Raw genomic sequence first — 13423 nt, forward strand, 5'->3', positions numbered from 1 at the left:
CTACAATATGACAACACTTCCAATTTTATGCAAATCCCCTTTTTTCCCTTAAATAGGTCACCAGACTTCATACAGCAAAATAAAAAGAACATCAACTCTGAAATTTGGTAATTCTGGTTGGACCAAAGTTTTATGTCTGGTCAATATTTTAGAAAACAAGATAAAACTGGGAATCATTTCCATGGCTGATATATCAGGGTTGAGCAGATGTATAGTAGCTATGCACCTGCCAATGATGCCCATCCTACACCTATTGAATCTACGTACTTTCCATAGGACCTACCAAACACACAGAGATACCTAGCCAGAACTGACTTTTGTTAATCTGAAAATGGATGTTCTACTAACAGATCTGTAGTTTCTTTTTATCATGACAGAGAAATACGTAACCCTTTTCTTCAGTGGTTTTGCCAAGTGCTGGAATAATTGAGTTAAAGTTGGAACAAAGCCAACAAACCAGTTTTCACATTCTTTCATATTCTTCTGCTAATGACCTGGTTTGAAGTTTCCATATTACTATTGCAATTTAGCAAACCAGGATCACAGTGCTTTTTAAATGCTTTACAGGGCTGTGTAAGTCAGAAAGAAATACAGTTATATGACCAAGAAACTCCTAGTTACAATACAGAAGACTGGATCTCCAGCACTGGGAATAGCTTCTTCTCTAAATCTTCAGATGCATTCTTAAATCATCCCAATAACTGAGCACTTTTGAGCTAGATATCTGCAGCATGCTGCAGATTCTTGGTTCTCTTGGTTCACATGCTGTTTATATTCTATATTAAAATATCTCCATATCCACAGTTCTGTGAAATTCCACAATTTCAGATACCTTAAAACCGCACTCTAGCTTGATTTAAAAGGACATTTGTTCTAAAAACATCTCTATCACCTAGTTTCCAAACATTTCAAATGTAACAAATTAATGCACTCCAAAGATGATAACACTTACAATGCCATTAACTTATTCCATTAACAGAAACATGTGCTCTCTGTTATATCAGAAGTAAACCATTTTAGTTTTATGCACAAGGTCCTGCAGTTATTTTTTCATATACCAAAAACTCTAGTGTTTTTACAGAAATTAATAAAACACTTCTGCCAGAAGCTTTAATATAAATAACACACAACCATAAAACAGTCAAATGTATCTTGAAGGACTGTTTTCAGGCAAAATACAGGTGGAAGCAGGCGTATATGAATATGAAGCATGCTTCACTTTTATGAGCAGTATTAAAAAGCAGAGGCTGAATGCAAGGGTGACAGATTCATCATCTGTGCAAAAAGACTAGGATGCGAGAGCTAAAAAGCTACAGCAGAAATAGAAAGAGGACAGGTTCTGGTGCATGCTTTCACTGTGTTACTGAGATGGGGTCCATACAATTCACCATGTTACTGGTTTTGTACTTTATCTCTGGCACCATACAAAGGGATTATTTGCTCCAATGACAGCTACAAAGTCACACGAGAATTTATGGTGTAATATTATCATAAAGTTAACTGCTGCTGATGATTCAGAGACAGGATGACAAATAAATCAGATGTACTGTAATCAAACAACTGGAAGTAAAGAGGAAGGCTTGTTTTGAACTTCCAAAAGAAAGATACAGCAGTAGCTATTGAAATAGGTTTAAGGCTGCAACATTTCTGAACCTGAAGGGCTAACATGAATGACTAATAAAATGAAATCTGGTATATCAGTACAGTGGCACCACCCCAGTACTCCACAGCTCTTGATATTTAGATTAGGTATAAACAGAATTAATGAGGATGGCAGCTTGTTACCTACCAGAAATATATTTGCATACATCATTCTGGAACAAAGCACTGAAACATGGCCACTGAGGGGCCAAAGGAAATTTGGAAGATTTGTTGCATTCAATTATGTCACTCCTAGTTAGAGTATGTGCACCTCATCACAGCATAAACACAGCCAAATGGTAATATATAAGCCAAAAAAGTTAAGCTAATATATTTGAAGACAACAAATCTTCCCTTATGCTGTCTGATGCACTGTTAAATCCAACTGTCATATGATGTGAAAGCATTTTGGAATCATTTTCCAAATACAAATCATCAAATCCAAGAAGGTGTAAAAATTAGATCAGTCTCAAGGAACATAATCACAACTCACTGGCTGCAGTAATTTCAGGAGCAGAGCTGTATGAAATTTTAAATTTCATTAGTAACTTGAAATTCAAATCCTATTCACTAAAATATACATCCTGAATATAATCTGACTAAAAGACTTTTTCTACATACATTATCAAAAAGCTTAGATTTTTTTTTGATTTTGTATGTGTGCATCTTTTCGACACAATACTGATTTTTTTTTATTTTTTATATAAAATAAATTTAAGAAGCCAGCTGTCCTGAACAAAATAGACTGCACAAAATCACCAAGCCCTTTGAAGACTCCTTACGTTATTCCTGAATGTTCAGGCAAGTTTCATCCTTCATTTTAGTGAAGAATTTAAGCATACCTTTACCCTACTGAGTTTAGATATATTTATCACATTATTTAATTAAAAATTTATGTCAGTTCAGGCCTAGAGCTGATCTTGTGCCATTTTTTATTTTCCAGCTGAATCAGACTTAGATTTTACAAGGCCAAGCATACTGCATTTTGTTCCACCTGATTTTGTGTTTGTAAAGAGTACAAGGCAGCCTCATCTCTGTAGTTCACAGAAGGTGCATAAAGATTTATGTCCTTTGCTCTTTCCAGTGGACTCACGGCTCTCCCTACTGGTTTTGATAACAGCCTGCAAAGATCCTTCTGTACTTCATCTCTGTTAAATTAGCACAGGAGAGCTTTAATTACCACAGTCAACAACTGCATAAATTAGAGTATACGTATATATCTTTATAGTGCTCCTTTAGTAATCTAAACCATACTTGGTGGCTATGAAACCAGTTTATTCTTAAAGGACTTGTCTTCTTTTCCTTAGTACAATTCTATACACTGATGTTACATTAAGTAAATGCTGCTCCATACCATTTTCAGAGAGCATACTCCTGAAATGATAAGTAAACATAATACAGAGATATCAGTAACAACAGAAAGGTGACTTACTCTATTTTACACATTATAATAATTTGATTCTGCTTTTTGTGTACAAAATTCCAAGGTGGGGAAAGACCTAGAAAGTATTAGAAAGGTAGCAGGTGGCATCAGCCTGAAGTCACCAAAATATCACCAGTTCTTACATCAGAGGCAAACTGAGATTACCAACTCAAATAATTATCATCAACATTATGCCATTAATCAGATTTCTGAGATTGAGGAGCAACTGGCAAGGATCAGTTCCTCTTGACTGAGATGATAATCTGCTGCAACAGATTGATTGATCTGCTGCAATTCTTCACAATATAATCACTGACCCAACAAGAGTAATGCTACTTTTGACTCTGGTTTGGTAGGGAGGACAGTCCATATAAAAGAGCATAACTTTTGATACAGCAATCATGAACTGATGTATCTGAGATGAAAGGGAAATTTAGACTTATCTATGATTAGGCCTTTGACTTCCAAAGGACAGACTTTTGAAATAATAATAAAAAAATAATAATGTAACTGGAGAGGAAGTATTTAAGTACATCTACTGGAATACAGGATAACCTCAATAGTGTAATCGATTGTATAAAGGCAATTTAAAACCCAAATAAGAAAATTGGGAGACAGGTAAAGGGAATAAATAGCCAAATCTTAAATCATGAATAAGAATTCAATTTTTAAAAAGATCAAAGAAGTAGAGATCCTATAATAAGCAGAAAAGGCTAGCAACAATCCAGAAAGGGATTATGATTACCAAAAATTAACTTACTCTTTGCAAAGTCTGCTAAAACAAGGCTTGTTAGTATATTAAACAATTCTTATTACAAATAAGTAGTGAAGAAAGAGTAAATATTATACATAGCCTAAGTATATCTCATTACTCCTATGTCTATCTGTTCAGTAATGGTGGTCTTTTGGATTATATGTATTTATGGGAAAAGCATACATTAGATTCCAGAAATGATCTTTCTTCCTAAGACCACGTACAGTATGACTTGTAAACTGCGTAACTAGTTAAAATCCATAAAATACCTGGGCAGCTAGCCTTCTAGGCTAGTCCCAGTCAAAAAAGACATTAGTATATTTATTTTTTTCCTGTTTATGTAGTATCATGTTAGATGTATACTAAAATCAATAAATAATTTTCCTTGACTAGAAAATCCGTGATCTTTTCATATGCTTACATGATACATCTTCAATAAAAGCCTTTTGATTTTTTCCTCCATTTGCAATTTCCCAACATTTTTTCTATTTTTCTTTCTTTCAAAACCCAGTAACTGCATCAAAACAAGTGAGGTAAGGCTAACAGGTCTACCAGAATCATCATTTTTTCCACTGACATACGCACATAACATCCGTAAAGAAAAATGTAGAAAGAAATGAAGACCCTGAGGCTAACTGCATTTATTCTAAGACACTGCAAGCTAATAATGGGAAGTACAGAAGGGACGGGAGTGAGATGTTACTGGTGTTCTGCAGAAATCATCCTGTGACTATTCAGTGCTTTCACTAATGATTCTGTTTCAGAAATGTAAACACATGAAAATAAAATCTGGTAATAACAAAACCAAGAACTGGTCAATGTTAAGAGAACCATAGAATCATAGAACCATCTCAGTTAGCAAAGACCTTCAAGATCATCAAGTCCAACCATTAACCTGACCTACCAAGTCCCATCATTAAACTATATAAATCCCTTAGTGCCACATCTGCACCTTTTAAATACCTTCAGGGATGGGGACTCCACCCCTTCCCTGGGGTTCCAAGCCTTTTCCAATGCTTGACCAAACCCTCTGTGAAAAAATTCTTCCTAATGTCCAATATAAACTTCCCCTGGTACAACTTGACTGTTTCCTCCTGTCCAGGAAGTCACTTTGTACAAGAGGTGAATGCTCTCGATGATGAGAAATCTAGTAATCTCATTAAATAATATTATTCAAAGTGAAAAGTGTAACAAGAATGCCACCTGAGAATTACAATTAAGAAGGGTATAATTCAAATTTCAGCTATAAACCAGAGCCACAGAGGAAAACAATAAAGAAAGCCCTTAGCCTATACCTGCTAGGAAATGAAAACTAGCCCCATATTGAGGAAAAGATAAATATTTACCTAGGATGCACAAAAAGACTAGGTGCAAGAAAACACAGTGTTAGTGATAACATACAGGGAACTAATGAGACTTTGGATCTGCACACTCAGAAAAAATCTACGAACACTGGGACAGGGACTGAGTTAGGATACTAGAATGAGCAGGGATACCTAAATCTTTACGAAAGGAAACAGCAATGCTGAGGTTTGTTCAGCCTGGAATCTACCAGGCTTTTAGTGGACATACATGCCCTTTTCTGACATCTCTACTACAAGCAAAGGATATGGATATAGACTGCCATACTCATTCCTGATCTTCAGAGGAAAGCAATAATACAGCCAAACACAGTCACAGAACAAATGCTGTACACTCACCGTGAGTCACTTTCTGTTCCTTATCATCACAAGATTGAAATTCTGTATTTAACTTCTAATTGTTTTTTAAGATACAGTTTGGAAGATTAATGAATGGAATTTTTAGATGTTTTCTTGAGACAGTAGGGATTTGAACAGTTTCTAATGAGGTTACTCCTAGTGTCTAGAAGCACCTTCCATTTAATAAGGTGGCTTCAGCAGTTTGAATTAAACACACCTTCTATGATAGTCTGATTTCATAGTCACAGTCACATTCAGTGTGCACCACAAAAGGAAACCCAGCAAACCACAAGGGTGAGTTGGGCTTGCCAAGTTTTGGAAACATGTCTGTGTAAAAGAGGGGTTGTCTCCACCCATTCATCAACTTGCTATCAAGGCTTTTCCTATAATCTGTTCTCATTTGTTTACATCAGAGAAGATTTGGCATAGTTACTCTCATTAATGTGATCAGCAAGGCATGCCAGATTTTGGCTTTTTACCCAGCGTCATCTTGACCTCATGGCAGATCTTTCTAGAAAGAGAAGATTTCCCTGTTTTTCCGAGGAAATGCCAAAACTGACTGGAGAGGAAGAAATAAAGTATGACATCTGTAACATACTATGACACAGTACAGGATTGATTTCCCATTCAGGAATGAAGGTAGATGTGGATAAAAATACAAAGCCCTCCTGGGTCTGGCCTTTTAAACCAGGATCCTGCCAATGCATCCTGTTGAGACAAGTGTATAACAAAATATTGTTTCCTCCATTTATTTTTTCAGCCTCCAAATATTTGAGACCTAATATTTTCCTGAACAAGATAGGGCTTCTATAAATTCAGTAACCTTGCAGGGATTTTTATTTTATAACGTCCATAGTCCCTTGAATTCATGTAAAAATTTTAACAGCATCCTGCAGCAAAATGTTCCATGTTCCACAGCTTTGTCTTTTGTTAAAATAAAATCAAAACAAGTTGTCGTCGTCCCCCCCCCCGCCCCCCGCATTTGCCTCACAGTATTTTCTGTACTGTGAGAGATGACGAAAAATTGGTTGCTGTTTGTCTCTGTATGTTATTCAGAATTTTACAGTCTTGTATCGTACTTCCTTTCCTCTCAATTGTCCCTTTCCCATCCAGGAAATTTGCAACCAATTTATTTATTCCTAGTACTTCCCTATACTATGCCACAGCTCTCACCAATTCTTTTTGTTTTTTTTTTCTATGAACCTTTTCTAGTTTTGGTCATCTTTTTGAGCTGAGCAGACTGGAATTGCCCATGTTATTCAAATTGTAGGTTCTTGGCTTTTGTCTAGTAGAATGCATGTTCTCTGATTTGTTCTCACATCCTTTAATAATACGGCCTAATTATTATTATTATATATATATTTTTAAGTGATACTAAGTACGGAGCAGATGTTTTACATGGCATCGTCCACTATAATCTCTAAACATCTTTCCTGAGTTTTAATGGTTAGCCCAGAACATACAGTTGGTCTTTTTTCCTCCCTTGTATCACTTAATGTTTACCTAAATTTCATCTCCCTTTTTACTGTGAAGTCATGGAGTCTTGTCCATTACTTCTGTCCTTCCTCAAAATCAATCTTTACCCTGATTAACTCAAAAATCAGCCTAATGCTCTGATTAACTTCATATCTTTAGCAAACTTGTCCATTGCACATTTTATCCCTTTCTCCAAGTCATCTGATTCTCTCTAAAACTGAACATCCTGGGTATACTATCATAATCTTATTTTTTCTGATTGCTCCTTCTATAATAGCCTGAAAATCTATTGATCACACATGCTCTCTGACATGTTTATGGATATGCAAATTGATTGCATGTTCTGGTGCAGTTGTATGTGATAGATTAATGACTTAGAAAGTACCATGACAAAAAATACGCACAATACAATACCTTAAATGGACAGTCTAATTTGGTATTTCTGAAGCAATCAGAACTATCCTGATATTCCAGATTTAATTGATACACATTTTTTTCTGTTTACTTACATTCTTCTGTAATACTTTTAAGAACAAAAAATATATATAAAATTCTAATTGATCTCTAATGGATAGAAAGAGCAATGTATCCATTTTCTAACCAGTGTAAATCTCAACTTTGTGAATCATCATTTTTGTGCTTGACCTTTATTTGTTTCCAAGACATGCAAACACAAATGTCACATTCAGTCTCTTTACAATGTGAAAATGAAATATGTTCAATTTAATTCTTTGGAGTTCTGATAGATTTTACATTTACAGATAGAAATATCAACCTCAAAAGGTCAAGTAATTATAATCATGGGCTCAGAAGAGACTCTTTGTTTTTATAGGAAGAGTATATGAAATTAATTTTGATATAATGAAAGTTTATTGCCAACTGTACTCAGGTAGGCCATGTAACAGTATGGATTTCTCCTGTTTAAAACAAGAATGGTATTATACTCACAATTTATGAAGACTGTTAAGTCCAACAAACATTTCTGGTGTTAGGCAACCAATTCTGTTATTTGAGAGATCCCTGAAATAAATAAATAAATAAATAAATAAATAAATAAATAAATAAATAAATAATAATAATAATGGTGAAACATTAGTTCTGTGTTATTTGTATACACATCCACATAACCACAGAGTCTCTAATTTTAATGCCTAAGGTATTAGAGAGACAAGTGAGAAATAAAGCCTTTTTCAGTAGTATAATTGAATTAAACAGCTTTCACAATTTTAAATAAATGTTATTAAGCAATATTCCACAACTAAACATACCACACTCCAATTTATACTAATTGCATTAAAATGTGATTTTATGTAACAAATAAATAATCTTCAAAATATTTTTCCTTATCAAATTTACTTGCACCTGTTTGTTTACCAATGAAAAATGTTATGTATTCTGCATTTTATTGTATGCAACATTCAACCAAGATTGACATTTTTACTGTTTACTAATGCCTCAAATCATAGACAACATCATTTCTTGCTGAAGAAATCACATAAACCAGGGGGCAATTAAAGTTTTAGCTAGTAAGGTCAGTCTTGCTAAGTACTTGACAAACTCTTCTAAGACAAATACTGTGTCTGTCTCAGACTACAAATGGTACAAAGCATTATGTTCTGTAACTCCTGTCTACAGAAAGGTGGATGAACGCTTTTTGTAGAACTCATACATACAACAAAATGCATAGAATCCTTCTAGAAAGGAGAGAAAAATAGGTATAAACAATTATCTTATGATAACAATGGAAATACTGCCCTTGGAGTATTCTGAAATAACGTTTAATTTTCAAATGTTTGATTTTCAACTTTGACTATAATATTCCTTCTTATCAAGTATTGTTTTTATATAACTTCAGTTATGTAAGGATTTTAAGTGATTATATATCTTTTAAAATGTTAAAATTTATCTGAACATTCTGAATATATTTTTGTTAAAGAACCAGTGGTAGTCTTCTAAGTCCTTTGTTGCATTGTGCGGATTCCCTATTTTTCTATTGCTACATGAGAACACAAAAATCAAAACAGGAGAATAAAGATAAATCCAGTTGCTGCTTTCATGGAGACATATCCAATCAGCTAGAATGAAAAGTCAATTTCTTCAGAATTCACTACAAAGGCTTTTACCATCAGACAAAGAATATACTGTTGTGCAATTAAATGATGAAATATTGCATTAGAATGGAAATATTTCTTAAATGCTAATAAGGGATATTAAGTAGACAACAGCTGAAGAAAATAATCTGGATAACAATATAGTGCATTAATTGCACATTAGCAGTTATTCTTTAAATTTTCCTAATGAAAGCTACGTAGAAGACCTAAACATGCAAACTTAAGGCAAACACATATATATTCATATTTATCTTTCTCTAAGAAGAGGTAAACAGTAAACAAGAACCCACACAGAATTCTCAGTTGGGTAATGCTTTATTTTGGCCTAAGCAAAGTTTGAACACATACAGAAGAAAATTCTTCGCAGTGTGGAGCATAATTTGGGTAGGAAGAGTAAATTTCACCTACACTAATCAAAACAAGTACATATTTCTCAACACGTGACACAGCAAAATAGTATTTTTAACAAAGCAAAAGGCTATGTACGTATCCTCTTCTCAAAGCCTTTTTCAGTGTTATTTTCACAGTAACGTGTACATGGCTGAAGTCTCTATATTGTAAAACCTGCTTTTTAAAGCAAAAAGAAAAGACTGCTTCCTGCGTATATCTTCCAGAATAATACATAATATATATGGTATAATTCAATTCATAATGTACAAAACTGGTGTTCCTTTTCAGGAGAAAGACATTCAGCTTAATAACGTTGACTTGTAAAATTGATGCTAGAGAAACCAAAACTCTCCCCTGTTGAATAACCAAGTGCTGTAATTCTAGTGCTTCATAAATTTTCAATTTTCATCAATTTTGTGTGTACCTTTTTGCGTAAACCCTTGAAATAATTCAGTTTTTCATTCAAATACAAATTATAAGAGTTCTCCAAATTATTCACAGAGAACATTTTGATGTTGACAGCCTGCAGTTTATCTGCCTGACTTGCCATAGTTGTATCTCCTGCAATTGCCCATTTTACATCAAATTCTACTTTTCACGGAATCATTTATATTTTATATGTGAAATAAGAGGATATGAATGTAAAGTACAGTCATAAAGTAATGATTGTATTCAGCATTCAACAAGAGTTTACACTATTTATTGCTTTTGCTCAATTGTCTGCTACTCTGCACAACGGAGTGCAGAGATTTTTTTATTTTACCATGAAACTATAGTGACTTGTATGAAATGCGACAATCTAGTAATGAATCAACTCATTGTCTCTCAGTTGCTCCCAGTGTTACTTGCTCATACCAGAAACAATGCTATGTTTTTGTTGTTGTTGTTGTTTTGCTTTTTCTTTTTAGATTTAGCATGAGACATCGCAACATAGCCATTCCTTGTTTGCTGAAGAGAAATGTAATGTCACTTTTCACAAAGCCTAATGACTTCACCTTCTTGGACTTCGGTAGCTGACCTAAGGCTTCACCTGTGCAGTCTTCAAATGTGCAACCCAGGACTTGTACAGGTTTCACGATTTTCCCACCAGAGGTCAGGGTTGTGTTATTAGAGTATACGGCCAAAGCAATAATTAGAGCTCATTTTGATCACTTCATTTGTTGTTATCCCTATATACAGAGTGAGCAAGAAAGTTTCAACTTTATATTTTTGATGGCATTAAAAAAAAAAAAGCATATGCTGCTCTGACTTCATACATATCGTGTCTTTGTAATTAAACACTAAAACTCACTGCTAGGTGTGTGATCAGAGCTGGAAATCTTTTATTTACATCATGCAATTTGATAATTTAACCTCAGAGCAAAAAAGCAGAATGATCCATAAATTTGTTTTTCTGTAGATTTGCATTACTCCTCATTTAAATCTTAGCATTCCTCTAAAATAATATTTTCTCACAGGTCTCTTCACACATGAGACAGCATACATGATGGCTAGGCAGACCTCTGGCAGGTACTGCCTGCCTTCTTAGACATTTGGATGCAGTCACTTGGAAAATTATAAAGAAGAGGGTTCTTCTCACCTCTTCTTCAAGTTGAGAAAAATTACAGAGGGTCTTTAGCCCTTGTTAATTTAAAGGAAAAAGCCCCACCTCAAAGACATGTAGTAACTTTGATAAGTTCTTACAAATATAGCTTAATAATCAAGCAGTACTTCTGAAAGCACTTTGACAAGATTTTCAGAGAGAGGAATGCAAGAATGATGGACAGGAGATAAATTACATAAGTCTCTTTCTTTAAAAATAAAAAATAAAAAAATGAATAAATACTACTAATAAAAAATATCAAGCAAAGTCAATGTGAGAGATAAGATTGTAGACAAATTCTGAAACAAATAAAGTTTCCTTTCTAGGAACTTATTTTACAGAACTGGCCTGTGATAAAAATAAGTAAATCTTACATTATGAAAAAAAACTTATCATAGAAAAAGGTAATGTTTACACTTACTTACACCACTTAGTTTTAGTTCTGATGAATGTCTAAAGTGATATCTTGTCTGCTAAATCAAGGTTTGTTTTAATTCTGCTAATTAGATTTGTTTGTAGATGTACTCTTTAGGATATTTATTGAAGAGCAAACATATTTAAATGGGGAAAAAAAGGGGAAAAAAGAAGGGAAAAGAAAAAAAAAAAGCATGGTAAATGTAAAAAGTATACTCTGTAATTTTCTATTCTACAGCCAGTCTCCTTATGCTATTAATATGCTTGTTGGCATATTTGAGTTGCCCAAGGATAGAAATGTTGATACAAATGCAATTTTCAGAATAATTCAAATGGAATTAATACTTACAGGCGCTTCAGCTCTGAAAGTCCATTGAAGGCCCCTGGCTCAATTGTGCTAATCAAATTATTCTTCAGATCTCTAGAAAGACAAAATAGGAGGAGCAATTAATTATCACTTTACCTACCGTATTACTGCTGTACATACCGAGTGAGAAATGTAATGCGGTTCTAACCTTTGTCTTTCATAAAAAAAACAAACAAAAACTCGTAAATAATAACACTAAAAGCATTACATCATTTGCAGTTTTTGAAAACATATTTTTCTAAGTAAGAAAGTAAAGATTAGGTGCTAAAAAAAATGTTTTTAATTATTCTCCTATTTGTAATTTTCAAAACAAGCTTACCAGCCACTCTTGCCCAAGGAAAAAATGTTTTAACCAATGAGTGAATAAAATAGTCAGCAAAACAAGGGACTTTTAGTTTGCTTATTCATTGTGCTATGCACTTAGCACTTAATAAATTTCTCATTTTCACCTAATGTAGGCAAAGCAGCTGGCACGTGAGACATAAACAGATAGGTCAAGTTTCTGTCCTGAAATACAAGCAATTTCTCATATTTGGCAGATAGGTGCTTCATTTTGTACTTGGTGACAATCCAGAGGATCAGTTGTTGTGCAGATAAAGAATATTTCACTGGCATTAGCAATCTCATCTGCTCTTGGCACAGTGCTTGGGGCCATGACACTGCTCTCAATTCAGTCCCCACAGAGATTTACTATTGAATTGTCTCAAGACTCTTCATGATGTGAACTCTGAGGAAATGCCTTCAGTGCAATTAGATAAGCAGGCCTAGGAGATGAACGCTGTAAATTCTTGTAGAGTCAATGTTCATCTTCTGACAATTTACAATTCATAGGGAATGACTGGTGTGCAATAACATCAGTATTGTTTCTCTGACTGGCCACTTCCAGCATATTACAGCACATACCAGCAACTGCTTGACTGCCAAAGGATGGATGTATCAGCAGCTGTGTGAGTCACCTTATTTATGACTATTTACTTTACTGCAAATAAAATGCACACTGGGTGAAACTGTAGTTCCACTAGGTGTGATTACACTCAATAGGGCAATATTTTATCACAAATATTTAGCTTACACTAAGATAAATTTTAATTTGAAAGTCCAATTAGTTCCTAATAATAAATATATATATATATATTGTTTATCTTTTTTGCAATTTTGAATACAGTTCAAAAACTTCTGCATCAGATCCATTTTGTTTTAGTGGTGATGCTGATGAGTGATATGTCCCTAGCGGAGATCTCAGACTCTTAAAGGTCAAGTTCAGGTTTCAGCTTGAATCATGTAACACTCAAACCCCTTAAGAAGGTGAAAAGACATTCAGATTACTCATGTACAAGTTCTCTCTTGCCTATAAGAAATGCAGGGCTATCAAAAGCACAGCTGACAGAAACCGAGTATGTGGTGCACCTGATCTTGTGACATTACTGAAAAAAAAAAAAAAAAGAAAAAAGAAAAAAAAGGAGAAAGGTAGGAAGGGAGCTAAATATTTAAAACTTAAATGGAACAATAAGTTGTGTTTTGAGTCTTTCTAAAACATAAATACTGCAGACCATACATGTTTACTT

General features: G+C 34.1%; 1 protein-coding gene across 9 annotated transcripts in view; it reads right to left on the bottom strand.

Annotated features, from left to right (window-relative positions):
• LOC308196930 (adhesion G protein-coupled receptor A3-like) overlaps positions 1 to 13423 on the bottom strand; it is a 279343-nt gene that overhangs the window by 169101 nt on the left and 96819 nt on the right. For all 9 annotated transcript variants that reach the window (XM_080596687.1, XM_080596686.1, XM_080596685.1 and 6 more), the window contains 2 exons: positions 11841 to 11912; positions 7943 to 8014 (listed from right to left, as the gene is read on the bottom strand). In XM_080596687.1, the coding sequence (XP_080452813.1) occupies positions 7943 to 8014; positions 11841 to 11912 (144 nt within the window). The remainder of the gene's footprint in view (positions 1 to 7942; positions 8015 to 11840; positions 11913 to 13423) is intronic.

This window comes from Anser brachyrhynchus, assembly GCF_964034855.1.
Source record: "Anser brachyrhynchus genome assembly, chromosome: 6".
Classification (NCBI taxonomy): Eukaryota; Metazoa; Chordata; class Aves; order Anseriformes; family Anatidae; genus Anser; species Anser brachyrhynchus.